This window comes from Fusarium odoratissimum (genome assembly GCF_000260195.1).
Source record: "Fusarium odoratissimum NRRL 54006 unplaced genomic scaffold supercont1.29, whole genome shotgun sequence".
NCBI classification, from domain to species: Eukaryota; Fungi; Ascomycota; class Sordariomycetes; order Hypocreales; family Nectriaceae; genus Fusarium; species Fusarium odoratissimum.
Genome location: NW_022158713.1, coordinates 101,164 through 125,566, shown reverse-complemented (window position 1 = coordinate 125,566; position 24,403 = coordinate 101,164). Strand labels below are relative to the sequence as shown.

The following is a 24,403-nucleotide window of genomic DNA, read 5'->3' as shown; positions in this document are numbered from 1 at the left end:
GTTGCGCCTCAACCGCTCCCACGTCTGTGTTCTCGTTTATTAGTTTCCTTCCCTCGTCAAAACATCAAACATCCGGCCCATTCAAGCTGTTCCCTCTGTGGGTCCGGGATCAATTACCCTGTGTTCTAGCTTCTTCAATGACTGTATTGGGCTCACTCAGGTAACCCAACTTTTTTTCGTTCATGGAAGGGCATGTCAACCTATTTCTGGGTACCCATTCAATCAGCAGGTAAAATAATGATGAATTCTACAGGACTGGCATGTGCAGATACGTGAACCTAATAGGCTTCTGCATGTTGATATGCCAATCCTATAACTGTAAGACTGCATAAAGTTTGCAAGAGCATACTACATCTGCCCTACAAATAATTCTAATACCCAACGTATCTTGCGAAAATCATCTTGAGAATCCTGCACGCTACTACTTCCACGCCCTTCTCCTGCATGTACGACACGAACGTCTACACTCGTGTAGTTCAGGTTTTGTATAGAAAGGGATGTGAAAAGGAGGTACGCAACGTGTAATTGCATTCCAGGCAAATGTCCCTGGTCTGAAAGAAAAGTCATGTGAAGTAGTGTCGACCTGTAAAACATTTCGTGTTCAACACAGTTTTCAGACAATTACTCTAACGCAGTGCATGAAAGCTCTGGCAATATAGCTTAACTTAATATTGTATCGCTACATTCATAATTCCCTATGTCTATTCCAACTGTTTCTAAACTTAGATAATTGTTTTCTATAAGACGGCCCAGCACTTGATAGTTCAAACATCGGGAATATTATATCTGCAGTATTGCAATTATATCTGCTGTAGATACAGGCATAGTCACTGAGAGCGTACGAATAGCATCAAGCTTATTGTGTTATTATGAGCCGAGCAGTCTCTAAATGAGGCTGATTAAATGTCTGCTGAGATGTTGCCCTTCACGTAATTCTCTGCATGTTGTTCAGGAATATTGAGCATTGTTGTGTTGTTCACGTGCTTACTCAAGTTGTGGCTCTCGGGGGTGTCAGAAAACGTCTGACGTGAAGATCTGATTTTGTATGGTGAATGCGAATTCCCGCGTCAGATGTGTTTTGACACCCCGCGGGTGGCTCAATCTTTCTTCACCTCCAAGACCATAGGCACATCTCATGTGACCACAAAGCACACGAAGGCAGGGAATTGTCTCAGATTACTTGTTAAGTAGAGACTTAAAGGCACAAGGAGTAACAGTAGTTCTATATAAGGCTTTAGGCTTGCTTGTGATCAACAGATATACCAGTGTAGGGTAGGAGAGTTGGCTTCAAGTTCAACTTTATCGACGAAAGTTGGTAACATCCAATGTTAGGATTCGAGGATTTATCACATATGATGGTACAGCACTGTAAAGGATAGGCAGAAAAAGATAAGACATGTAAACTGTTATTTTTACGAGTAGAATATTGTATCTATACACCCCACACTGTCTTCTAAATGTCAAATAAGCACTGAACCCTTCAGTGCTTGTTTTAATTAAGATACACGCCACATTTTCGCTTCTAGTAAAGGTATAGTACACTGGTGGGAAGAGCTGCCCATATTTTGACGGCTCAAATTTATAGCATGATCAAATCATCTCACTCATCTTAAGCGAGGCCAGCCTGCTGGCTCGCAAAGAATCGTTTCGATTCAGCACATCTCTCGCTCTTACACCCAGGGCATCGAAGACCCATCTGCTTAGAGCAAGCCTGACCTGCTGCCAGGTGCGCCTTGGCAATGTCGGCGAGAGCTTGGATAAAGACAGGACTTCCGTTGAGAGACTCAACTCGCTTGACAGTTTCGGGGTGACCACTGTCGCCGATGACTTCCTGATCCAACTCATATAGAGTTTCGATATGGTCGGATGTGAAAGCGATAGGGATGAGCACGAGATCCTTCTGACCCTTGGATATGTAGTGCTCCACGCTGTCCGAGGTCTGAGGCCCCAACCAGGCCGACGGGCCGACCTGAGACTGCCAGCACAGTCGGTAAGGGTTGGAGAAACCGAGGCGCTGCATGACAGCGTAGACAGTGGCCGCAACTTCAGCAGGGTAAGGATCACCTTTATCATGTTAGTATCTGTTACGAATATACGTGACGAAGCAACAAACCTCGGTTAACGACAGACATGGGCAGACTATGCGCAGAGAAGAGCAGCACAGCATCCTTTCTTCGCTCCTCAGGGTATTCCGCAAGCTTGGCCTCGATGTTTTGGGCAAAAGCCTCGACCAATCCACTGTGGTTAGGCCAACGGTCGATTACACTCCAGGTAATGGTACCGTCACCAGACTCCTTGTTGGTCTTGCCTTCAAGTCGGTGCCTCCACTTCCATAGCTCGTTCAAGCTGCTACCTGTTGTCGAGCAAGAGTACTGAGGATATTGTGTGAATGCGACGGCGCGGCCACCTTTTCCATTTCCAAAGCCGTCCTTCAACAGCTGCTCGTACATTTCCTCGGTTAATGGGTCCGCGTATCGGAAAGCGACGTAGGGCTTGTGAGGCGCAGTCTCGGGAGAGATCTTGTCCAAGATCTTACACATCTCGGCGTTTTGGTATTCAGACCACTTTCGAATTGGTGATCCTCCACCGATGGCCGAGTATTGCTTGATGATCTTGGGTGTTCGCCGCTTCGAAATCAATGGACCGAGATAGTTTTGTAGAGGGCCAAGAGGAATTAGATCGCCGTCGGCCTGTGGTGGTTGTTAATATACATGATTCGGGAGCCTCGGTGTTTCGTTAATGACTTACAAAAAGGCGGCTCAAAAAGTCACCAACCTCATCGGTAGTCGATGGTCCCCCCATGTTGAGGAAGACCATAGCCGTAGGGCCCTTTGATCCAGTAGCATCTTGAGTGACAGGATGGACGGGAGTGGCCAGATATCGCTTCTGAGTAGCGATCTGGGGTAGCGCAAGTCGATGCGTACTGGCCTGTGAAATGCTCTTGCAGAGCTGGCCTCCGGATCTTCGCAGAGCCATTGTCGATGAACTGTCACTGACTTCAAGAGACAAGGCGTGGAAGGGACAAGAAAATCCAATTTATTGATCAATTGGAAGTGGTGCGAGGTTTGGAATCATAAAACAGCTGAGGGGTGTAAAGAAATCTTATGTTACGTACATGCAACTAGTGCCGACGGCGATGATGCACGCATCTCCATGGGCTCCGGGATCGCCTACAACGCATCATATCGGGATTTGGCCCAGGCTTGGCTGCTAGGAGTGACTTACTTGCCCCGCGGAGCTTCCGTGGTGCGAGAGGTACTACTGAACAGGACATCGCCAACCAATCACACAATTGGTAATCGCTCAGAACAGTTCACGTGAGCTCGCGACAGGCAGCGCGTCGACCCTTGTCATCAGCTCGCGTTTGCCTAAAGCTATTGCCCACTAGCATGAGATCACTCACTAGCTCTTAAAGTCAAGCTGACCCTGGGATGAGATTGATCGGTTTTCACTAAAAACAACAGACATCAATCGCATCAATCATGGCTGATAAACAGAATTGGCGAAAAGAAGACGAAGATGAGGAGGAGCAAGAACTTGATGAGAACGTGAGTTGATCGAACATTGGTACTCACCCCAACTCCATATTGATCCACCCATAGAACTATAAGGCACAGAAAGATGCCATCTTGCTTGCAATCGATGTTAGCAAATCTATGTTAGAGCCACCGCCGCCTTCGGACTCCAAAAAGGCAGATCGTGACAGCCCTGTCCAGGCGGCCTTAAAATGCGCCTATCATCTCATGGAACAACGCATCATCTCTAATCCCAAGGACATGATGGGTATTCTTCTCTTTGGAACGAAGAAATCAAAATTCCAGGACTCTGTAGATGGTCGAAGTGGTCTAGGTTACCCTCATTGTTACCTATTCACTGATCTCGACGTGCCCGCGGCAGAAGATGTGAAGGTCCTCAAAGCCCTGGTCGAAGATGGCGAGGACGAAGATGAGGTACTGACACCTTCGGATGAGCCTGTCAGCATGTCGAATGTGCTATTCTGCGCGAACCAGATCTTCACAACAAAGGCTGCGAACTTTGGCAGTCGTCGTTTGTTTATAGTAACTGACAACGACAATCCCCACGCCTCTGACAAACAGGCCAAGTCCGCTGCAGCGGTACGAGCCAAGGATCTGTACGACCTTGGGATCCTGATAGATCTATTCCCTATCACCCGTGGAGACGAGAAATTCGACCTCAACAAGTTTTATGATGTAAGAATCGGTTCGAAGATAACAGGGAACCAGCTAACACGCAAAGGATATTATCTATCGTGACCCTGTTGGAGAGGCGAACATGACAGAAGTCCGAACATCGAAATCTGGAGACGGACTGACATTACTCAACTCGCTCATCTCAAATGTCAATTCCAAACAAACTGCAAAGAGAGCCCTGTTCTCAAATTTGCCATTCGAGATTGCTCCTGGGCTACGCATCTCAGTGAAGGGGTATAACATTGTTCATCGTCAAACACCAGCACGCACTTGTTACATTTGGCTGGACGGTGAAAAGCCGCAAATTGCTACAGGTGAAACTACACGAATCGCGGAGGATAGCGCCAGGACCGTTGAAAAAGCAGAGATAAAGAAGGCGTACAAGTTTGGCGGCGAATACGTTTACTTCTCCCCAGACGAACAGAAGTCATTGAAGGATTTCGGATCACCCATCATTCGTATCATCGGCTTCAAACAGCGCAGTCTGCTCCCCGTTTGGGCAAGCACCAAGAAGTCTACATTCATCTTCCCCAGCGAAGAAGATTATGTTGGTTCGACCAGGGTTTTCACAGCGCTTTGGCAGAAACTTCTCAAGGATCACAAAATGGGTGTCGCTTGGTGTATCACTCGTGCTAATGCGCAGCCAATGTTGGCCGCCATCATACCGTCTAGAGAGCGGTCTGATGCTGACTCGGGAACGCCGTATCTGCCTGCTGGACTTTGGATCTATCCTCTACCATTCCAGGATGACCTGCGAAATATCAACCCACCAAGTGAAGTGCTGCGAAGTTCTGGAGAACTTACGACGCAGATGCGAACTATCATTCAGCAACTCCAGCTGCCAAAGGCTATGTACGATCCATTGAAATACCCCAATCCCGCGTTGCAGTGGCATTACAGAATCCTTCAAGCTCTTGCTTTGGAGGAAGAGGTACCCGAGAAGGCAGACGATGCAACGGAGCCAAAATACAAAGCGATCAGCAAACGAGCAGGCGGCTACTTGGAAGAATGGTCTAAATCTCTAGAAGAAGAGTCCGGTAAAGTTGCGAACAAGAAATCGACAAAGCGTGAAACGGACGATGAAGACATGGATAGGCCGGTGAAGAAATCGAGAGGTTCATCAGAGAAAGCAACTGGTTCTTCCTTCAGTATGGCTCAATTGAAGGCCGCAATCGAAGGTGGGACTATTCAAAAAATGACGGTAGTTCAGCTCAAAGATATACTGGCTACTAAGGGTATGAGTACTGCTGGACGAAAGGTTGAATTGATCGAGAGAATCGAGCAATGGATAGAGGAAAGTTCATGAGACTGAGGTCGAAGGGCACAATAGAGTGCATTGTCTGTGCTTTATATGAAGAATGGGTGGCCGGCGGAACAGGCGTTTTTGCTACTTTGTAAGGACATTGTTTATCAAGCTGCGAGCACTTGATCGTATTGAATCAAAATACTGAGGAGAATGGCCCCGCTCATTTGTTCCTTATTGTGATTGTGATTAAATGCTTTTTTTCATGGAAGCTTTCGAAGCCGTCGAAGCTTTCGCAACCACTTCCATTTCATCACATTCACCAAAGCTTCTTTTGCTCGACAGCAACATCACAAGTTGAACATCCTGACAAGCGAATCATAAAAACTGCCATAGTTGATTTCTATTCACTTTGATCTGAGTATCTCCTTGAAATATTCCAATATGAAATATGGCGACTGCAGGCGGGAGGATAGATTCATCCTCTATACTGACACCCCCTTCAGCACCCGTTAGTGGCTCTCAGTGGCAAGGCGCTCAACTCACACCCACTAAACTTCAGCTAAACACTCCCCGGCCCCTTACCTCATCTATCGAATCCGTAGCTCCACCATCACCTACCTGCGCGTTCGTGAGCCCGCAAACGCCAGGACAGCGTCACCCCAACATCCCATGGGCAACACTTGTCGCCTCATCACCTCAGAAGGAGCCAGGCGCTGACGAGTATAACTCAAGGCTATTGCGCCTGGCGCGGCGCCGGCCAACTTGCGAGCAACGAAAGACCATGGTCGATTTCCTCGCAAGCCTTGGTCTTGGCGGCGCGCAGACACCCGCAGCGTCAAGTAACTCGCAATGCGATTCGGTCGAGGAGCTCCAGCTCAAACTACGAAGCATTCTAGATGCCAAGGCGACACCGACACGGGCCGAAAATGTGGCTTTGACAATCGAATTGAGAGCCACGGTACGATTTCAGTTGCCTGTGTCCGAATCGGAGAATGGGACACTCGAGAGCCTAAACAACATCGATCCGTCACTGGGAGGAGCGCAATCTATAGGAATGAATGGCAATCGGGATGAAGGACAGCTATCGCGCGTGGTATTTGCCAATGACACGCTCATGAACCAGCCACAAGACGACCCGACGCTCCAACGGTCTGTCGCAAAACATATCATTTCAATAATCAGCTCAACCGATGGGAGTACCTGGACCGTTCGAGAGGTGTCGCGCGTTACACAGGGTTGGACTTTTACGTATTTGTGCAAGGACTCGTATCAGCAATGGACTCGACAGAATGCGAAGAATCCAACGAAAACAATAGTAGGAGAGTTCAGTCAGAGAGAGCCTGACCCAGTTCTGCATGGTAAGTTCAGAGCGCCAGCCAAAATTGCTTCACTGGCTGACAATGAGATAGCTCGGCCTGCTTTTGACTGTCGAGGATCTATCACGATTGCCTTTAACCGTGGCAGTCGCTCCATCAATGTAAAATACAACCATACACCTTTGCACAAAACAGTTGCAGAGCTAGCCGCCCACTTCAAGCCTGCTCCTCGTCAACTGGGACCAGGCGCGCAGAGACTCCTGGAACAGCAGCAGAAGGCTAAGGAGAAGACGCCGAGGAAATCTAGAGGTGAGAAGAAAGACAAGAAGGAGCGAAAGAAGCGGGATTCTACTATAAAGGCGCAAGATGAGAATGGTAATCCCCGGAAACGAAAGAAGAAAAACAACGGAACATCTCAACCAGCGGACTCAGTAGACGGACCGATAATCCCCCCAGATTGTCCTGGGGCACCAGCAATCGATGGGCAAAATCAAGGGGGTCCATCGTATATGAACGGAGGAGAAGCGTCGGGCAACCCTGGGCAGCAAGGATTCAACGATTATCCTCAAGGGTTGATGGGGGGCGCATCGGCAACGACGAATGGAACTTCGTCTCAGCAGGCGAACGGCCAGCTGGCTTCAGTTGCTTTCCCAGTTAATGTCTCAGCAGCTGAGGCAGCACGCCGAAAAGAGGCAGCCACGACAATGCTCAGCAACGCTGGTGTCGATCCCACCACATTGTCTCCTGAGCAGTTTGGTATCTTCGCCAACCAAGCACCAGAGTTGCAGCGCGAGTCACTGAACATGCTTGTCAAATATGGTGCAGAACGGCTCCGTATTGTCCATCCCGGTAACAAGGAAGGCTCAACACAGGCAAGCTCTTCAACACAGAGCAGCCAGACAACTTCAACTGGACCTAGAACTACCAAAGAGCTAGTGCCACAGTCAAGTGCTCAGAGCAACGCGAACACAGATACTGAGACAGCAGTAGCTCAGGCTGCTGACGACACTTCCGCTCCTAAGCGTAAGAGGAAGAAGATGGGCAAGTCGAGAACAGCTTGTTTCCCCTGTAAGGCACGGAAGGCAAAGGTAAATGCCTCTCAAACTAATCAAATGCTGCTGAACTAATATAAAATAGTGCCCAAGGGAGAGACCAATCTGCACCGAATGTGCAGATCATGGGACTGCATGTGAATATGCGCCACAGAAACCAAGAAATAAGGCAACGAAGCCCAAGAAGTCTGAGGCTTTCGTTGTTGATGATGACAAAGACGATGGCGATGAGGAAGATGAAGAGGTTGAATCGCAGGAAGATGCTGAGGCAGAAGGTTCCGGACAGGAAGATGACGAACAACAAGACACTTCACAGGACTACTCATACCCTCAGATGAATATCGGAAACATGGTCACCAACACTGATGCAACAACTCAAGATACCCACTCCACACAAAACAATTACTATCAGCCTGCGTCCGGCCTAGTTCTTCCTCAGCCAGACCCTAACTCGACCAGCTCTCAAGCAATGAGCACATCAGTATCGCAGAGAGGCAACTACTCTCATAACCTGCCAGAAGTGACACAACCCATGGTCCACCCAGCCCCTCCTATCCCAGCTCCTGCTGGTACGATCGCTCCCTCTGAAACAAGGCGATGGACCGCCTTTGGTAGTGGTAGTGTTGGTGGAAGTAACACCACCAGCAAGACACGAAGAAGTCTTCCGTCCGAGCCCAGCCATACGAATGCGCAAAACATGCCTGCAAACCCACAGCCATCAGACTGGGCTCAAACTTCCAACGCGACTATGCCTGCAACAACAATGGCATCGGTCTCTCCGCAGATGACATACGACACACGCTCAAGCGGGAGAACTCGACAGAAGAACCAGAGCCTAACGAATGATACTTCCCAACAAGCTGCAGCAGTGTCCAACACGGCCATGCAGCAGGCTCAGGCACGTCAATCGCCCGTCGCTGCAGCAGCCATGATGGCACAGACCCGCAAATCCCCTTATCAACAAGCTGCGGTTCCTCGCACGACTTCTAGAACAAGCCAGCGAAACCAGTCTCGCACACCTGTAACTGACCAGGCACGAGGTTACCAGCCTCCTTCCAACATGGCTCAGCAGCAAAATCCACTAGGCAGCACTCATTATGATACATCACGCATATCCAGTGGTTCTGGCTATAATGATAATGGGCGTTACAGCAGCACTAGCACCAGCGGAAGCCACCAACCACCGACCACCATGAGCACATCTTATCAGACTACTTCTTCCACAGCAAACCAGTGGTCTAATTCTTCGAGTCGAAACGATCGCTCATATGGCACCAGCCCATCATATCAAACACCTAATATTCACGCACAGACAACAGCGTCCAAGCCAACGGCGTCCAAGCCAACGGCGGCATCCCGTCAGAACTTTAATATGCGTTCAAACACACAACAGCATATTCGTGCTAGCAGTGGCTCATACAACCAGCAGCAGCCACAACAGCAACAGCAGGGTTATGCATCATACTCTGGGTCTACACACCAGAGCCAACAGGGTCAGACATCAAACCAGCAACAGCCGTCTAGCTGGTACTTCCAAAACTCGCACAACCCTTCTATTCATCCTGGGGGCCAGTCATCTGGCTATAACTATGAGCCATGGTCAGGCGTTTAGGAGCCAGAGTAGTCAAATGCACACATCTATTCATCTATGGCTTATGATTGGGGCAGAAATTGCTATGGATGGGTTTAGCGAATCAGTTTATTTAGCGCAATGATCATGGTATAAACAGGAATCAAGTTAAGGCACTCATGCCTGGAGATACGCAGCAATGTCAGACAATTGAGAATCGCGGGTTATAGCATTTTCTTCTTCTTTTCACCTGATGGATGTGATCGTATATTTGAAGCATCACATTGCTTAAATCATTATTAGGTGCTATTCAACTGATCATTAACCTTGACTTGTGTGTATTCCTCTCGAGTTCCGCCAAATTCCATGGTATTTCCATCACATTAATTTCCAGTCGTTCGTCCAGTCATACAAAGTATCCCCGTAAGGTATTCAGATGGGTTGTCCGTCTTTGGATATGTGCTACTCATCTACTCAACATGGTCTGAAATAGCAAACTTGCTGAGAGATCGCAGCTTGCCACCGTAAAAGTACAGCAGCCAGATACCAATGATACCGATAACACTCAGACCACCAAGAAGACTGGTACCCTTAGCAACACCGAGATTGTCGAATAAGGGCTGGGCAAAGAGAACACTGCCACAAGCAAGAGCACTTCGGAAGAAGTCATTCGCCGCAAAGAGACTGGCAGCATACATTGGGTAGCTGAGAGGAATGTACACAAAGATACACTGCATGACAATGAAGACTGTAGCTCCGTAGATGGTGATGCCAATGGTGGGCACGATCCAGTGGATAGAGGCCCGAGCTGTCCAGGCAAAGAGGAACAAGCCAATAGTAGGACCAAGGGCGGCAGGAAGAGCTGGAACGAGACGACTTTCTTGGATGGGCCAACCACGCTTAGCGATGCGGGGGTCCATGTAGAAGTAGAGGTAGGAGACGTAGAGGCCTACGCCAATCATACAAGAGACGAGAACGCAGAGGAAGACGAGACCGATTTGACCAAGGTTCATGTTGTAGTAGACTGGGTAGACACGGGGGAAAACCTCGAAGACTAAGAAGAGTAAGTTATCTGAGTTACTAACGATATGGTGGAGCAAACTTACATGAATAGTAGATACCATAGATAATGGCAGTGTAGACCTGCACGAACAGCACGGCAGGATCCTTGATGGTGATCTCCATGGGCTTAATGAGGGCATCAACTGCAATAGCAGAAACCTTCATATGACGCTGGTCGATCTCACTCTGCGACATGAAACGTTGGTTACCAGTGAGCTTTCGAAGACGCTCTGCGCGGCGGAGGAGGATGTTGGCACCGCTGGTCTCGGGGAGCAGAAGGAACATGAGGATGAAGATAGGGGCCGACGCCCAGATACTCTCGTAAAGAGACCATCGCCAGTTCTTTGCGGGGACGGCGAAACCGCTGATCAGAGGACCAAGAGCAGCTAGATGTGTTAGTTGAAAGCAAGAGACAGTGAGAGGAAAAGAGACTTACGACCACAGTAAGCAGCCGAGACCCACGCCATCATAGCATAGGGGAGAGCCATGAGACTGTAAATATCTCCCAGTGAAGCGCCACCAGAAGCCAAACAAGGCGAGCCGAAGAAGCCTTGAAGGAATCGAAGAACCATGAGACCGGGATAGTTGTTCACTAGTGCCGTAGGAATAGAGATGATAACAAATAGAAACATCGTGACAATGTAAACGGGGTTTCGGCCAATGCGAGGAATCTCACTCAGGGGTGAAAAAATCAGAGGACCAATACCATAACCCAAAACATATAGTGAAAGACCAAGGGTAGCTTTGAGTTGACTAACTCCAAAAGCGTGCATGACACCTTCAGTTGAGGAAGTATAGATCGCAGAGGATGTATAAACGACGAAGGTGTACAGACAGATGATGAGAGAGACACCTAGGCGGCGGTTGTTGGTCCAGTTATGAGGATTCTCGTTATCATCGCTGAAGTACCAATCGACGAGGATAGAACCATCCTTTGTCCGCTTAGGAACGACAGGGATAGACTTGACCTTCTCGACATCGTGCTCTTCATCGGCTTCGAGCCTGTCGACAGTGTAGGCTTGTGTTTCTTGGGGAGATCGCGAGCGGTGGAGTCTCATGGGCTGAGGATCAGCACGTTCGATGTCGTCGTTCTCGTTGGTCTTCTCGCTCTTCTCGTTCTTCTCATTCTCAGCCTTGAGCTTGGGATCTTCCTCTGCCGCAACAGTAGATGAGGCTGAGGATGCGAGAGCTGTACCAGTGAGGACTGTGTTGTCGTGGGGAGAAGACTCTTCGATGATAGCATCGGGGTTGTTGATCACTGCAACCCAGGACTCTGGGAGCTTGAAGTCGGGCTTTTCTTCTGGGTACTGGAGATATTTGTTGCGAGTGACGAAGCGGATGAGTTGCCCCAAGGGAGCATCTCTGATAAGGTCTGACATATTGATGTATATCTTCTTATCGAGATAACTGTATCAGAAGGAGACAAGAGGAGGCTATCAAGTGGGAAGGGTTCTCTTTAAGCTTATTGTGCTAACTGAGATCTGGAGTTCAAATATCGTGAGGTATGCACTCGTCTTATACTCATATTCTCACCCACTCGCCTGCTCCTCTGCAAGCTCTTACACCACGGAGCTTAGCAATCCGGAGTTAGTCACCCATCATGCTGTAATGCAATCTTAGCCCTTCCACATGTCTTTGACATGGTCCATACGAGCAAGTATAACTCTGTAAGCCACTTTCGGACTAACATGCCTGACGTTATTACCAATCCCTGCTCGGTGCTCGGCCTACTTTATTATCCTAGAGGTGATCAACAAGCTGCAGGTTTTGGAATAGTCTGGACCTAAGCGGAGTTTAGGGCTGACATTTAGGATTGAAGGGTGATTAGTGTTTATCACCGGGGTGAGGTTTTGCTTATCTGCGTGAGCACTTACACTGTAATACTGTATGAATTTTCACCTTAGCCTGTGGGTCTATTGCGAATTGAGTCGGTTTTCTTACGTTTGAGTTAGTCGAATGTACACGGTAGTTGAGTTTGTCTACAGTGAGGTTGATGACCATCTGGAGACCGAATTCATATGTCGTCATTGAGACCCGGATGCTCGGCTGCCTTTTTCTTAGACCATTGTTGATCTGTGAGCACCAACACGACGATATACGCATCTTAGCCGCTTACTCTGTCTTTCATCTCTGGATCTCAGCCTATATCTCATTGTCTCTCGCCCTTACGCATGTCTCTCACCTCAGCGGTAAGCTCCAAGAGCCCGCCAGCTCATAGCAGGCCCAGCAAATAAAAAAAAACTAAAACACATCTTGAACCCCAGAGATCAGCACTAATGACCTAAATGGGTGAGACCCTCCGCCATCTGCCGTCAAAAGCTTAGCAATCGTCCCGGGGACGTGGTGCCAAGATGACCCAATCATAAGCTTGAAGGCCCCTGGATTAATCACCCTCGGTGTGACGTCTCCCCGGTCGAGGAGCCTCAATTTTCCTTGGATGCCGAGACTCTGCGGAATATTAATCACGACGGACCAACTCCGAATTAAATATAGTTGCTTTCAAACGGAGATTGAATCTGTGTATACCATTTCATGTGGCTCACTGAACTCGTCCTTTTTTCGGCCGAACAGTGAAATCTCTTCTTATATACCCCAACGATATCTGAGTCCTTCACACCATAACAGCCAACAGCTTTCCCGGGGCTGGTAGGACCTTATATCTCACTGACTGAGACCCAAACGCCCCAACTACTCAACGATCGGCGCCCGCTCCCCAGTCTGATAAGAATCATGCTCAAGCTAAAATACAAATACACCGGATAGCCCGGGACCTTGCTTACTGTAATGACACTTCAAGGCCAGACATGAAAGCTAAGAGGTCGCATTATTATGTTCGTCACGTCATTGACGCTCACGCACAACAGCTGGCCTGCTTGACGATAAGCTCAGATACGCACAGTAGCTAGTTAATAGGTTCAACATTGCCCAATGCTGACCCTGAAGTGCAACCAGAAACTGGATACGATAATGTCACGTAATAGTCTCTTTCAGGCGCACTCCCGGCCCTAGAGTCTCATTCTTGAGCTGATGTTTATTGATTTATGCAGCATAGCATCTTATCAACTGCTCGCTCTCTTCTGAATGCGCCGTCGTTGAAGCTCCTTTCGTACCATCATAGCTGGCGCGTCGTGGCCTTGGTCTAATAGGTCGACAACCTTCCACACCCCAGGGTGCTCTGCGTCAAGGGCCAGCTTGATGAATGGCTCAACCCAATTTGCAGACCTCCAGGCAGGGTAATCAAGCGCTGCATTCTTGGCATAGTCAATGAACTTGAATGCCAGCTCAAAATCGCCTATCTGTGCGCAGGCTGGGATTATCACGTCAAAGGCAGGGCCCGCTTCGACTTGATCCATCCACGTCTTGGGAACCGTGGCATCGTCATTGCCTTGATCGTTTTCAGAATTCTTCTTCCCTATTGACACCGAGGTGGTGTCAATCTTGGCAAGTTCGGAATTGTAAGCCACTGCAAGGTCATACTGCGTCGCTGTTTGGCTGGCATGACGAAGGAGAAGTCCAATATCCGACAATCGGGGACTTTTCCCGGTGAGGAGGTGCATGTCATTGAACAGGTGCATAGCAGCTTCTGAAGTTCGGGTTCGAGCCAGAGCCTCGATCGTAACCATAAGGACTTCCCGAGGAACAGGCCCCTCTTTGCGCATGCTTTGAATAGCAGCCTCAGCTTCGCTAATAAGATTCCGGTTCTTGAGTAAAGCCCGTAGAACGGGCAGTGTGGTTCCTCGAAGAAGGACGCGCCCATTGTGTTGTTGCAGATTCAAAAGCGTAAGCGCACCCGTCACATCCCCCGAATTAGCGAACGCTTCCACGATAGCATCATTATGCTGCTGGCGAGGCTTACCACGAATCGCCAGCTTCTGAAGAGCTTGACTGGCGAGTTCAGTGTCGCCGTGCCTGGCTCCAGTGGCCAGAACGTTCTCAATAATACCATTGGAAGGGCTGTGGATTGGGGTATTGACAACATCTCGCCATACGAAAGTTGTTCCTCCATGGTGGAAGCCCTGGCTGAACATGTCCAAGGCCATCAGCTGGATACTTCTGAAAGCACTGTCGGAGCCACGAGCAAACTTTCGCTTCTTAAGGATGTGAAGCATTTCATCAAAGAAATCTTCTCTACCAAACTCCAGAATAAAAATATCATAGACCCAAAGATCCACATGCCCTGGGTCTTCTAAAAGCTGGTCGAACTTATTCAAGGCCAATTCAAACTGGCCTTCTCGTAACATCGCCACGGCAATACTTTGCTTGGCAGGCATCGTGAATTCGAACCAGTGCTGCTCCATTGTCTGCACAACTTCTTGCCGCAGGATATAATCTGGGTGTACGCTGAGAGCCTCGAGAGCGAGGTAGCAAACATCCGCAGTAAGCGGAACATTTTGAAAGCTCATGTCATCCAATAATTTGCGAACTCCGGTGCTAGACCCCTGTGGGTCAGCCATAGCAGCCATCAGGCTCTCATAGATCAAAGCATCGGGGGGATACTTCCGGTTTCTGAGAAGATATCTAACGATATTCAGGATCCTCAAATACCTGTTGGTAGGGAGGTCAGAATTGCCTTTTTGTCGTGGCATCCGTAACCGTCTGAGGGCGTCAACCATCACTGGCACTGATACGGTGTTCAAGTCTGGCAACACTTTAGCCAGGGCTGGGTTTCGGCCTTCTAGCTTGGCTTGTTGGTCAACATGTTGCCCCGTCTCTATACTCTTTTGTTGAGCTTGCCCGTGCTCATATTCTTGAAAAAATGCACTTAATGATCCCGTCCTCTCTTCAGAGCCCAAAGACATGGCCTGGTCAAGTTCATCATGAAATGAACCCAATAAGTTATCATTGTCGAGAAAATCTGTGCTTTTTTGGTCCTTGGCTATGTCGGTCCCATATTGGCGATTCTGAACTGTTTTTAGATATAGAGGCCATCGTCCCGACCCTGCTGAGCTCAGGGTTTTTAGTGAAGGAGGCCTATAAGTTGCTTGGCAAAGACAGCGTCGTAGACCATTATACACCAATCGTGGACAAGGCATTCTCACCGTACGATTATGTTGCCAATGTCGATGCTGAGAAATGGATCCTGCCGATAATCGAATGAATTCTGTACCTTGCATACAACTAAGGTGGCGGGCCTCCCCCCCTAAGGTATATGTGCAACGACCACTATCGCTAACGGGGCTATGCATTCTGCGAGGCGTTAGCCGCTCACAGCCGCTCTCACCTTGGGTCTCACCGAACAGCCGCGCTCCACTGAGCTTTGTTCCATTCTCAACGTTGCGTTTCCAGCACGCGCATCATAAACCACATAGTTACGACGCAACGAATGAGACCATGGTATGCTGGAATTCCCTTTAACCCCCGATAGTCACTGTTTACTGTCCTGATTACCTCGGCGCACAATGCTAGCATAGCAATAGCTGACGGCGAATAGCTACCCCTCGGACTACTCAATGCGGCCCAGGGCCACCCCATGCTCGTTGAGCTGAAGAACGGCGAGACACTCAACGGACATCTGGTTTCGTGCGATACATGGATGAACCTCACACTCAAGGAGGTGGTGCAGACAAGTCCGGTATGCGCCCGCAGTCATGAACGCGATACCTTCGAACAGGATATACTGACGGGTTGAGTACAGGAGGGCGATCGATTTGTCCGGTTACCAGAGGTCTATGTCAAGGGAAACAATGTACGTTTCAAGTGTGCCATGGAGTATTTATCCAGAAAGGGAGACTGATGTGCAGCAGATCAAATACTTGAGAGTACCCGACGAGATCATCGACCAGGTTAGCGAATCACAGAAGGGCCAGCAGGGCGGTTTCCGAGGCGGAAGAGGAGGACAGTCAAGGGGAGATCACAGCGGTCGTGGTGATCGCGGACGTGGTCGTGGTGGAAGAGGCCGAGGCCGAGGTCGAGGTCAATGAGACAATTACATGGTTAACGATGATATCTACACGTTGAACCAACGGTCCTAGATTTCACAACACCTCACGACAAGGCATAGTGGAGTCTATGATACCAAAGAGAAGAGGACTGCGAAGATCCTCTGGTATCACCACATGGACATCTGAACTACCAGCTTGGTTGCGGCCCTATTGGTGGGCTGTAGAAGCTCAGGATGAGCTCTAAACAAGCTGGGAAGAAGAATCCGGTCCATGTACCAACAATTAATGACATATGTCTTCAAGTCAGCACGGGACAGATTTCTATTTTTAGTGTTGTGTGCGCGCGCGTTTAAGTGCAGTACGTTGGCTAAGCAAATACTATTGCACATGATCCGTCATGAATTCAAAGCTATTAAAGAATTCTCGTCCACTCCCCTGGATTGAGTACTAGCTGACCACAACTCAAATCCCTGGCCTTAGTTCGTGGTTACAGAAACTGGTTACATCGTCCATGGATATCACAACAGGGGCCCGTGGGTAACTTTAAAAATGTCTATTCCATGCATAAAATTGTTTTACCCAGCGCAGTCTACGCCAAGTTCTATCAACACCATAGGCCCAGTATGAACTGTAGCCGGCAACATATATCATCAAAACAGTCAGGCATCATATCGAAACATCGTTCATCAAACGCCCATTACAAAGTCCAAAGTAAACCCGTACAAACCATCCTTCTCATTGTATGCACTTAAAAGTTGGCAACAGCCACAGCGATAGCCTGGCTATCAGAGTGTGAGATGGACAATGTGATATCCTTCACACCGGCCTTCTTGGCGGCGGCAGCAGCCTCACCATGAAGCTATAAATGTTAGCATCTTGCATATTTGACTTGAATACAGGGTTACTTACAGAAACAGCGGGGGCACCGTTCTCTCCCTTGACAATCTCAATGTCCTTCATAGCGGCACCAGCGCCTTGACTGGCGACGCCGAGAGACTTGAAGACAGCCTCCTTGGCACTCCAGCGGCCAGCGAAAGAGCTCTGGGGGCTGGGAGCTTGGCGGCAGTAGGAGATCTCGTTAGCGGTAAAGTTACGCTCGACGAAAGTGTCGTTGTCGATGTTGACAGCAGCAATGTCTTCAACATCAACGCCAACCTGGCTGTTCTTGTTTGTGACCTTGAGGGCCAGAGCTTCCATGACTTGCTCGGTCTCCTTAGCCTTGGCTGATGAAACAACCTTCTCTGACTTCTTCATGAAGTCAGGGGCATACTTGAGCTCAGATGACTTCTTGTCCTCGGAGACACGAGCGTCAGGGTTAAGAAGAACCTTGCTGAGCTGGTCATCAGAGTAAGGAGAGTTGTTCTTGGCGACGAACAGCTTGTTGTTGATGAAGCCATCGTGGAAGTATCGGTAGGCCTTCTTCTGGCGAGCATCGACCTTGGCGCAGTATTCGGCGTAGGTCTTCTCATCAAGAGTAGCGAACAGGTACTTGGGGTGGACACCAATGGCCTGAGCACCCTTCTGTCCGAAACCGAAAGAGGTAACGGAGAAGGCCTTGACACCGTCGGTCTGGATGCTGCGGCTGGGGTAGACGATGAGGTCGTACTGCTCCATAACAGGATCAACGTTATCCGCGTTGCGGTTACCAGGAACAAGACCGGTGTCGAGGACCTGGAGACAACCGTTCATCATCCAAGCACCAGCAGCACCCTTCGGGTGACCAGTGAGGTACTTCTGGAAGATACCCAAGACAGCGTTGCCCTTCTTGCGGCCAAGGTGGCGAAGTTGCTGGCAGATGACACTGGACTCGTTCTTATCGTTGGCCTTGGTAGAGGTTCCGTGGAACGAGGCAACACCGATATCGTCGACAGTGAGACCCCATGTGGCGAGGGCACCGCGCAGAGGGGCGATGCTAGGATCGCTCTTCCAGAAGTTGTTGCCCATGCTGCGGAGAAGCTCCTTCTCCTGTCGGGCAGCTTCCTTCTCAATGTGGGCGAAACGGTCCGCGGCATACTCCTTCTCGTCAAAGGAAGCACCCTGAGCCTTCATGGCATCAATCTCGTCATGAACATACTCAAGCTCAGACTCTTGCCATTGCTTGATAGTCTTCTTGCGACGCTCGATTTGGCGGCGTCGGTAGTTGATGTCGAGAAGAGGCGAAGGGAACTTGCCAGGGTTCTCGCGAGCTGTGGTGAGAACACCCTGGCCTGGAGCGGGAACGGAACGGCCAATCTTGTCAGAAGCAGTGGTGGTCAGGGCAACGATACCGTGGATGGGGACACCCATGTCAAGAGCAAGCTTGGCAGTCATGATGACCTGGATACCGCAACCCTGAGACTCCATGAATCCGTTTCGGGTAGTAGTGGTAGGACGAGACATCTCCTTAGGAGTACGTCCGTGGGCAAACTCGTCAACAGTGTTGCTGGTGGCCTTCATGTTGGCGAACTCATAAGAGCCTTCCTCACCGAGATCATCGAAACCACCGACAAAGCAGACGCGAGCCTTGCCCTCCATGATGGTCTCATAACCAGTGTCGATGGACTCGACAGCGGTAGCACAAGCACCGACAGGGGTCTTGATAGGTCCGGAAGAGGACATCAACAACATGTTAACCCAGGCAGCCATGGTGTTGATGAAAGACTCTTGAAGAATGTCGTTCTGCACTGGCTGGTCGAGGAAGCGAGTGCGGTGCATGTCGCGGAGAGCGGCGGCACCACCCATACCGGAACCAACACAGTTACCAACTTCGGAGACGTGGACGTACTTGTAGAACTCGTAGGGATCGGTGATACCACAAGAAAGGAGAGCCTCGGCAGTAGACACAAGGAGGAACAGTGTGACAGGGTCAACCTGGGAGACGATATCCTCAGGAACACCGTATCGCTTGGGGTCCCAGCCAGTGGGGATCTGACCAGCGACGAGACGATCGAAGCGAAGAGCCTTGGGGATCCAGAGAGAGGCACCCTTCCTGAGGCGAATGATGTACTCGCCGCTGTCGGGGATCTCGAAGACCTCAACCTTGTCACCGTGCTCACGCTTGAACTCCTCGGCAGTCTCCTTAGAGGCCTCGAAGGGCTCAAGATCCTCCTCAATGACGACCTCGTGAAGCAGCTGCTTCTTGTTGGGGTCGTAGCCCTCGAACAGCTCAGGCTCGATCAGACGAATACCAGAGTGCTCAAGAACATACTTCTCATATTTGGGCTTGACGTCCTTGTCGTCGACGGGCTCACCAGTCTTGGCGTCAACCCAGCCGGAGTAAGGCTTACCCTTGATAAGACCATTGTGGTTCTTGATGAGACCCATGATCCAAGCCATCTCAACGCAACCCTCCAAGGAGAATTCGCCATAAGCCTCCATCTCCCATCGAGTACGAGAGTTACCCCAAGGACCAACCTCAGCGAAACCAGTGACAACAACGACCTTCTCCAGGTCAACCATGCCTTTGAGGTTCTCGTTGAGTGGCTCAATGTCGGTCTTCCAGTCAGGTCGGTTGGGGAAGTCAAGCTTGATGTTGGCACGAGGATCAATTGTCTTCTTCTTGTAGAGAACCTCTGAGGCGGCACCATTGACAATGGTGTTCTCAATGGCGCTCTCTTTGGCAACAGCGCGGCGAACCTCGCTAGTCTCCATGATATCCTTGCGGAGCTTAGTCATGGTCTCGTTCAGGTTAGGAATGAACTGCAGACCACCGTTGAGGTCAGCAAAGACAGGCTCATTTTGGCACAGATCAACTAGAGTGGGAGACATGAGACCAAGAAGGTTGAAAGCCATCTCCTGCTGAGAGAAAGTGCGGACGCCGAAAGCCTCAACGCCCTCCGCAACGATGTTGTTACCAGACATGAGACCAGTTCCTCGGGTCCAACCAATGACCGCACCGCAAATGGTGAGGTAGTTGGCCCAGCTCTCGGAGTGCCACCTGTTGAAGAGAGTCTCGAGGCCAAGCTTGGACTCAGAGTAAAGACCGTCATTACCGAAGGTGCCGTGGTTGGGAGAAAGGGGTAGAACAACCTGAGCGGGTCGGGTCTCGAAGCCACGCTCAGTCTTTTGGGCCTTGACGCATCCGAGGAGACGAACAAGGTTGGTAAGCATGATACGATGAGCAAGCTCAGACTTGGAATCAATGCTGTCAATCTCGCGACCGTTCTCGGGGATAGCAGCGAAAGGAACGATGAAGTCAAGATCCCAGCCAAGACCCTCCTTGGTATCGTAGATGTACTCGACAAGGGCCTCAACATCTTGCTTGCTACCCTGATTGAAGGGAACAACGACAATCTGGGAGCCGCGAGAGCCATAGCGGGTGTACATGGCCTGGTAGTACTCGGTGACCTCGCGGGAGAAGCGGCTGGTGGTGACAATGACCTTAGCGCCACCGCTGATGAGACCCTGAAGGACCTCGGCACCGATGGAACCGGCACCAGCACCAGTCATGAGAACGTGCTTGTCCTGGAAAGTGACACCAGACTTAGCAGCATCCTCAAGGCAGTTGAGGTACACGCCGGTAAGCTTCTTGCTGTAGTCCCAGCCATGGAGACCCTTCTTCTTGAGGTGAAGGAAGGGAATGGTCTCGACCTTACCCTTGCTCTGGCTGTTCTTCAGAACCTTTCGGCCCTTGTTGTCCTTGGGAAGGATCTGGCTCTCGTTCATGGCAAGCGAGCGAAGGACCTCGCCATAAAGGCTCTTGATCTCAAGCTGAGAAGTCTTGGACAGCTTGTGCTGCTGCTTGATGAGTCTGTAGATGCGAGAAAGATCGCTCTGGACCTTGGTGCGATTGCCGTACTCAGAGATCTTGCCACCCTCAGCCATTTGCTGGACATAGTGCTCGAGCTTGCGGCAGCTGGTACGCGGGACTTCCTCGTAGTTGAGGTTGCCCCGGGCGTCAACTGTTGTCCTGGGTCCGGTAGGGAGGGAAACATCCTTGTACACAGGGGCGACATCAAGAACATCCTTGCAGTTCTCGATAAGCTGCTGTCCGAGCTCCTGAGCAAGCTTGTAAGTCTCACCTCGCTCGGTGGGGCAGTTGTCGATATGGTACTGCATGAAGTCGAGGAGCTTGGGGTTGGATCGGTTCATGAGACGAATGCACTGGCTAACAATCTCACGATCAACAGCCTGGAGACGACCGAAGATAATATCGAAGTACATGCTGAGAGCGTCTTGGCGAGCCCAGTTCCATGATGAATCGTAGGTTCGGGCCTTGAGGGGGGTGAAGACAGGCTCGATACCAGAGGCATAGAAGTCACCATGCTCGGCAGTCCAGAGATCAAGCTGGGCTTGCAAAACCTTCTCGGATTTCTGGGAGTTGAGGTGAGCCTTCTCGCCCTCACGGAGGTCGATCTTGAGGTATCGAGCGAGAAGCTCTAATTGTTGCTTGAAGAGGGCACGCTGGTCCTTGGTGAGGGCATCAATAGCAGCAGGATCCATCATCATGCCGCCGCTAGAGCCGCCAGCGGGGCCAGCCGCAGTAGCTGTAGACAGACTGATGCCGGCATTGGTGGCATACTTGTTGGCAACGCTGTCAAAGAAGGCCTTGGCATCGCCCTCAGAGCCCAGTCGCGCAGGAGGCTCCATTGTGAGGGCGAGAAGCAGGGCACCATCTTGTCGGCCAGGTCCAAGACCCCATCGACTCTCGAGATATTTTCGGGCGGCTGTGATATTGAAGCCACCAGGCATCTTGGAGGAGATAAGTCGAGCAATCAAGGACAGCGATTGCTTGCCGAGGTTGCCATCGAAAGTGGCTTGCATGGATGCACCAAGCTCATCGAGAGGTGTGTCTTCGGGCTTCTCAGGGGTGGAACCGAATTCCTTTCCAAGATCACCGAGAATCTCGTTCTGAAGAGTTGATTTGCCTGTACAGGAAAGATCGTTAATAATATATCAATTGGTCCGGACTCAGTCTGACTTACCACCGACAAGGTCCTTGATGGCCTTGCTAAGAGGAACCTCGAGGAGAGGCTTCTTGAGCTTTTGCGCAATGAGGGCGCGAACAATGTCGACAGCCTGGACAGGCTCATCGGCAACCTGGGCGACAGGACCAGAACTGGGGGCGGGTGCAGCAGCAGCAGCGGGAGCAGCGGCAGCGGCCGCAGGAGCTGCAGGGGCATCACTAGAGGAAGCAGCCGCAGGCTCAGGCTCCTCTTCCACGGGATCAACATCATAGTAGATCTCCTTAGCATCCTTGTTATAGCAGAGGATATTTCGCTGAACGGACTTGGCGGCATCGTAGGCTTCGTACTTGGACTTCAAGGTTCGCTTAGCCATGACACCAAGAGTATCGGCAGGACCAATTTCCACGACTCGCTCAGCGGTCCTCTCACCGAGGAACACATCTTGAGTCTCAATCCATCTAACAGGAGAAGCAAACTGGTATGCGAGCAATTCAACGAGCAGCGTGTGAGCAAGCTCTTGCTCAACTTCGGGACGCATTTTTGGCGGTATTAGGTCGTGAGAGGATTTGAAAGAAGGGGTATCTCGAAAAGGGCGAACTGGCTATCGCAACCTAGAATTGGTGCAAGACGATGGTCGAATTGACGGTGAATATACTAGGGGCCCGCTTAACCCCAACGTAAAGAGAAGATGGAACCGTCGTAATAAACTCCCAAGCTGAAGGCAGCTGGCGGGGAGATAGAAAGAAGGGGAGGAGGAGGGGAAGGAGAATGAGAAGGATGATGGAGGCAGAAGAAAGTGGCCGGAGAGTCTATGAATATGAAGGCCAAAGGTGGAAATCCGTTCTGCCTACCAGCGAGAAGCAATGGGAGGAATTAGAGAAGAGACAGAGCTGAAGGATCAAGCCAAAACATTCAATGGATGCGGATGGCCCGTACGAATAGGTAATCACGACTGTAACCGACTTGCGAGGGAGCAGCCGATTGTTGAACGACTGGCCCACCAAAAAGTCGTCGAGTGAAAAAAAAATTGGGGGAAGCTCTAGGCCACACCCCGGCCTGTTCTCTCCTTGCCCCCTCCACCGGGCAATTGGCGCCTTGTACAGTACCTGTTGGAAGAGCAGATGTCGGTACATCGAGACCCTTACAGGGCGCCCTGTACGCTCGCTCCCGCTGTAGCACGGTTGAGTATCCGGTACTTTCTCTTGAGTGGAACATTGGAACATCCCCGAGCCACACATGGCGGCGGGTCCTTGGCGTGCAGCCCGCTCCTCAACCATATTCCAGCGCTATGCCTATCCGAGTATGGTTGAACACAGTAGGCGTGCACCAGCCAGGGGCGTCCAGGGGAGCATCTTCCCCAGAAACCGACCTTTTGGGGCACCATCAACATCGATGAACTGAGATGAGATAACTGTTTTTTGCTGGCTATCTTCTTTACGGCTTTGCCTTCATGAGCCACTGATAGCTCGGCCGAGCGGCTTGCTCGTGTTGCATTCTCGATTCTGTTATCTACTGGTCGACAATTAAGTTCTCGGCCCAGCAACGATAAGAATAGGCTCCATCTCGGAATATCAAAGGCAAGGTGACGACAGACATCCCACTATCAATATTAACTCCAAGGGTCTAAGGCTATGACAGATGGTCCTTGCTACCAGTCAGAGCTCGTACGAATAAGCGAGGATAGTGAAAGTTGAATGGTCCAGATAAGATAGATTACATTGAAGCTGGATGGGGCATGGGGTTAGGTTCTTTCCCATGAACCTTTAGGAGGGCTTTTACTAGAGTCATGGAGAGCCATATAATTCAAAGCCTTAAAGATGTAATATTGATTGCGATGGTGGTGATTAACTCGTCGAAATTCTGAAGATGCCAGGTAACTCCCAGTGGTTCCATTTGTCAGTGTAATTTCGCGTCTTTCTCAACTGCCATCCTAGGTATCCGGCTCAATGTACTCGGTTAGGTACCGATACATTTCAACGTCGAGTCTACTCGTTTGTCCGTCGGTTTCCGCAAATCCGAACTCCTCTTGTATGCAACAATTTGTCGAGACGTTGAGCTGCCATTCCATGCTTACTGTCTGTCTCTAAGCCATCGTTGGATAATAGAGTTAGGTTGACTTGCTGAAACGTTCGTTGTCTAAGTCACTGTGATGTTTGCGGCTCTTATCTGCACCTCTCAG

At 50.1% G+C, this 24,403-nt stretch overlaps 7 protein-coding genes across 8 annotated transcripts; 3 read left to right on the top strand and 4 right to left on the bottom strand.

Annotated features, from left to right (window-relative positions):
• Nucleotides 1–1,376: 1,376 nt before the first annotated feature.
• On the bottom strand, nt 1,377–3,141 carry FOIG_12855 (ferrochelatase). The gene is made up of 3 exons (XM_031213806.1): nt 2,749–3,141; nt 2,114–2,690; nt 1,377–2,064 (listed from the first exon to the last, which is right to left on the bottom strand). Exons 1-3 carry the CDS (start codon nt 2,974–2,976, stop codon nt 1,610–1,612), a joined length of 1,260 nt encoding a protein of 419 aa, XP_031056380.1. The 5' UTR covers nt 2,977–3,141; the 3' UTR covers nt 1,377–1,609.
• Nucleotides 3,142–3,391: 250 nt separating this feature from the next.
• FOIG_12854 (ATP-dependent DNA helicase II subunit 1) lies at nt 3,392–5,696 on the top strand. Its single transcript, XM_031213805.1, has 3 exons — nt 3,392–3,548; nt 3,603–4,211; nt 4,258–5,696. The coding sequence occupies exons 1-3, from the start codon at nt 3,483–3,485 to the stop codon at nt 5,515–5,517; spliced, it is 1,935 nt and encodes a 644-aa protein (XP_031056379.1). The 5' UTR covers nt 3,392–3,482; the 3' UTR covers nt 5,518–5,696.
• A 209-nt stretch (nt 5,697–5,905) lies between these two features.
• On the top strand, nt 5,906–10,088 carry FOIG_12853 (ATP-dependent DNA helicase 2 subunit 1; the record flags this gene model as incomplete). The annotated part of the gene is made up of 3 exons (XM_031213804.1): nt 5,906–6,815; nt 6,867–7,861; nt 7,911–10,088. 3 exons carry the CDS (start codon nt 5,906–5,908, stop codon nt 9,435–9,437), a joined length of 3,432 nt encoding a protein of 1,143 aa, XP_031056378.1. The 3' UTR covers nt 9,438–10,088.
• FOIG_12852 (uncharacterized protein) lies at nt 9,655–11,905 on the bottom strand. The gene is made up of 3 exons (XM_031213803.1): nt 10,894–11,905; nt 10,502–10,843; nt 9,655–10,449 (listed from the first exon to the last, which is right to left on the bottom strand). The coding sequence occupies exons 1-3, from the start codon at nt 11,834–11,836 to the stop codon at nt 9,866–9,868; spliced, it is 1,869 nt and encodes a 622-aa protein (XP_031056377.1). The 5' UTR covers nt 11,837–11,905; the 3' UTR covers nt 9,655–9,865.
• A 990-nt stretch (nt 11,906–12,895) lies between these two features.
• Nucleotides 12,896–15,580, bottom strand: FOIG_12851 (uncharacterized protein). The gene has a single exon (XM_031213802.1). It carries the CDS (start codon nt 15,569–15,571, stop codon nt 13,517–13,519), a length of 2,055 nt encoding a protein of 684 aa, XP_031056376.1. The 5' UTR covers nt 15,572–15,580; the 3' UTR covers nt 12,896–13,516.
• A 93-nt stretch (nt 15,581–15,673) lies between these two features.
• Nucleotides 15,674–16,848, top strand: FOIG_12850 (uncharacterized protein). Of its 2 annotated transcripts, XM_031213800.1 has the most exons (4): nt 15,674–15,791; nt 15,889–16,029; nt 16,093–16,143; nt 16,202–16,848. In XM_031213800.1, the coding sequence occupies exons 1-4, from the start codon at nt 15,789–15,791 to the stop codon at nt 16,376–16,378; spliced, it is 372 nt and encodes a 123-aa protein (XP_031056374.1). In that variant the 5' UTR covers nt 15,674–15,788; the 3' UTR covers nt 16,379–16,848. The 2 variants fall into 2 exon arrangements, with proteins under 2 accessions (XP_031056374.1, XP_031056375.1); XM_031213801.1 differs by having other exon boundaries at nt 15,674–16,029.
• Nucleotides 16,815–23,215, bottom strand: FOIG_12849 (fatty acid synthase subunit alpha). Its single transcript, XM_031213799.1, has 3 exons — nt 22,243–23,215; nt 17,249–22,185; nt 16,815–17,198 (listed from the first exon to the last, which is right to left on the bottom strand). Exons 1-3 carry the CDS (start codon nt 22,760–22,762, stop codon nt 17,088–17,090), a joined length of 5,568 nt encoding a protein of 1,855 aa, XP_031056373.1. The 5' UTR covers nt 22,763–23,215; the 3' UTR covers nt 16,815–17,087.
• Nucleotides 23,216–24,403: the final 1,188 nt, after the last annotated feature.